The sequence below is a fragment of the Glossina fuscipes genome, unplaced genomic scaffold (genome assembly GCF_014805625.2).
Source record: "Glossina fuscipes isolate IAEA_lab_2018 unplaced genomic scaffold, Yale_Gfus_2 61185, whole genome shotgun sequence".
Taxonomy (NCBI): domain Eukaryota; kingdom Metazoa; phylum Arthropoda; class Insecta; order Diptera; family Glossinidae; genus Glossina; species Glossina fuscipes.
The window spans coordinates 100,272-103,758 of record NW_024003416.1 but is presented as its reverse complement, the minus strand read 5'-3'; the positions used below and the strand labels follow the sequence as shown (position 1 = coordinate 103,758).

General features: G+C 36.1%; 1 protein-coding gene across 1 annotated transcript in view; it reads right to left on the bottom strand.

The window, feature by feature from the left end:
• LOC119643532 overlaps positions 1 to 2,728 on the bottom strand; it is a 23,319-nt gene extending 20,591 nt beyond the window's left edge. Inside the window, exon 1 of the mRNA XM_038042906.1 lies at positions 2,327 to 2,728. Coding sequence (XP_037898834.1) covers positions 2,327 to 2,338 — 12 coding nt within the window. The 5' untranslated portion in view covers positions 2,339 to 2,728. The remainder of the gene's footprint in view (positions 1 to 2,326) is intronic.
• Positions 2,729 to 3,487: the final 759 nt, after the last annotated feature.

The window sequence follows — 3,487 nt, the reverse complement described above, 5'->3', positions numbered from 1 at the left end:
GCGGTACCACAAAATCGCATGATTTTGTCTAACGGCATGCCGTTATTGCGCCGCTTGCGGTTGATACAGACCGACAGACACCCTACCCAAAGTTTGTTCGCGGCCGTTACAACATTAATAAAATTTATAAAATATTAAAAAAAATCTTCACATGAAGTGTAGGGATTTGTAGTGTGAGGACCCAAAGTCGCCCTCTTTTTGGCTTCAAAGACTCTCCGTCTCTGGCTGGGGAGGGAGGAGTTCTAGAGAATAAGATAGGATAAGAGTAGGATAAGCGTAGTATAAGAATAGGATAGACATAGGATAGGAATAGAAATAGATTAAGATAGAATAGGAATAGATTAAGATAGGATAAGAATAGAATAGGCCAGATAAGCATAGGTTAAGGATAGGTCACGTTAGTTGAGTTTGAGTCATCGACTAATGAAGTTCAGTTTTGGTCGTAGATTTGCAGAGACGCGTTTGAAAGGAAAGTGTAACAAGAGAAATAGAAATACAAAATACAAATTTTTTGTGCGTTTCCATTACCCTGGGCCGCTCAGCTGCCCCAGCCTTTAAAAAAAGGAACGGAAACGTCCTCACAGTAGCAATTTTTTTTTTTTTGGTAAAATAAATATATTAATAATATTTATAAAATATAAAAAAAAATCTTCTCATGAAGTGTACAGATATGTAACAATTTCTTTTATTAGTATTATTATTATTATTTTTTTTTTTAAACAAATTTTGTTCCACTGTAGCGGAACATGATGTGGGTGTCACGCTTGAGTTTCGACAACTCCTGTTCATCTTTTCATCTCAACACAACAGACGTATCTCCACCTGAACGGCCGGACCCCAACGTTTTTTACTTGCACGAGTTGGTGGGCGTACCATTCAGGAACTACCATTTTCACAAGGTACTCATCATTAGAGCACCAAGCTACCCCTAAAACTCGCAGGGTACCGTATCTCGAGTAATGAGCACCCTTACCCGTAGTGTTAACGGCCCGGAGACTTCTTTTCTAACACCGGGTACGCCACGATGTTAGGTACCCCCGCCGGCCCTAACACCCGTTTCCCCCCCTTTTATTGCTGCCGTGCCCATTAGATCCGCGCCTCGGCGACAGACCTGCAACAAAAGTTTGGCGAACCCCCTTTTTTTCCTTTCAAAAAGGAGACACACTAGACTACAGCACAAAGGAAAATAAAAATACTTCTACACCGATTTCCGTTTGGCGCCGTTGGTTATGCAACCAACTTACCAAAATAAATTGAAACTTAAAATTAAATTGAGTTTACAGTGGTTTGAATTACATTGGGCGCCGTTTTGTAATGTCATCACGCGCGATCAACGTATCAAAATTAAAATTAAAATAATATTACATTTGAGTTTAAATTTTTGTTGGGTGATGTTTGCTGCGTATCAAAGTTAAATTGAAATAATAAAAATATGAGGGTGTAATGTTTCCGTTGGGCGCCATTTGTAATGTCACGGCGGCCAACTTTGTGTGAAATTAAAAGTAAAAGAATTATTTATCCAGTTCGGTTTTCGTTGGGCGCATTGTCATGGGTGACCAACTTATTAATCGAAGAAAACATAAAAATACATCGCAAGAGAATTTTTGCCTTAAACTCGTCACAAAAGTTTCCTTGTAGTCCGTTTTTCGTTGGGCGTCATTGTTGCGACCAACCTACATCAAAACTAAATTTAAATAGTCCGACCTTCGTTGGGCACCATTTATGCGACCAACTTATGTGATGAATTAAAATAATTTCCACGCTAGGTTGCTTTCCGATTGGCGCCATTGTAATATAAGAGATTTATAAAATAAATATAATTGCTTTGTAATGTCAGAACGGCCCCACGTTGACGCCATTGTTCGTAATGTGGCCGAACTTGTAGACGGTAGCGCATACAAAATTAAAAAAGAATTAAATGTATTCAATCGGCCTTTTAGTTGTGCTGAGTAAATCCGTCTGCAGGGTCCGTCGTTCGTGGGTCCCGCCTTCGTTCGTCGGTATCCGTCCCCAGTCCTCCTATCTCCACTCATACGTCCACCCTTCCATACTCCTCCTCAGCGGCAGTGTATGCTACTTAATTATTTATTTTTCTTTAACTCATTTCATTTAACTTACATGTTTTAAAATATTTAAAGTCAATTCTCATATGTTACGATACAAGAGCAAATTTTTCTAAACCTTTGCACAAATATACACAAGAGATTTTTTTTGGTAGAAAGGCATTCTAATTAACTACCGTAATGCCTGACTTTTGTTAGCAGCTTTTGACTTGGAGACAGCTTGATGATTTTTGCAAGTAGTGAAGGGGTGCTTATGAACTTACTCCTTTGACCATTTAGCTCCCTGGGAATAGCCGCAAATGTATAATTATCCGATTTTTTCCTTCCAATGCTGTTGGGATTCAATCGAGGACAAGCCAGAACTGCACGACCTCAAAGCAGACAATCTCCACACAATACAACCTTTTAAGTCATTAACAGTATCTTAGCTACTTGCCCTTTTACCAGGATATTTTGAATAATGAATAATTTTTTTTCTTTATTAAAAGGCTTTAATAACCACTTTATTTAAGGATTTAGGGATAGTTTCAATGTAGTTATAATCCCAGTTTAAAATTGTACATAAGAAAAAAAACGAAAACTTAAACTTTTAAATGGTCATCAAAACACAAGAAAATAAATAAATACAATTTAGCACTTAAATAACTTAATAGTTATTAACATAACCGCATATGTTTTTTTTTTTTACTTTTCAACTAGAGATTTGTTATTGTTAACGGATTGCTTTTTCTTTTGGTACATTAGTTTATTTGTTCTTCAACTTTCTACTTCTTTACTTTTCTTTCACTTTTGCCAAATACATTTTTTTTACTAGATGATTTCTTTTTTGCTGTTATAAATTATTCCTTATAAGGAAATTATACAATTAGACAACAAACTCGTAATAATGTTCGATTAAAAATTCCGAGGAATAATGTACAAAATATTTCTATTCATCTTTTAGAGTCATTTAAATGGCTACCGTAGAGTTTAGTTTTCCTTTTTTATTTTTTTCTGTTCCTTTTAACTCCTTTTGTTTTTGCCTCTCTTTTTGTGCATAGTTTTGAATCAGTATAGGCGCATTTTACATTTTTTCACCTTCAATTATTCAACCACCACCAGCGCCATAAACTCCTACTTTGGCAACCCTTTTTTTAATAAAGTTTCCTTTTGGGCTTGTTTGGAGGGACGGGGATGGAATTTCTTTTTAAATTAAATTAATTTATTTAACTTTTCATTTTGCACTACACTTGTCCAAAAAACTATCATAGCAACAACTCTCGCAATTTTTCAGTCCCACTCAAAAAAAATCTATCAAAATCCTCTTGCTTTCTTGATTTCGACCGTTGTTGTTTACTTGTCAAAGTACCCCTCTCAACTCCTCGAAAAACAAAAAACCAACTCCAAAATCTTAAGCACCATTTTTCTTGCTCTCCTCTCTCAAA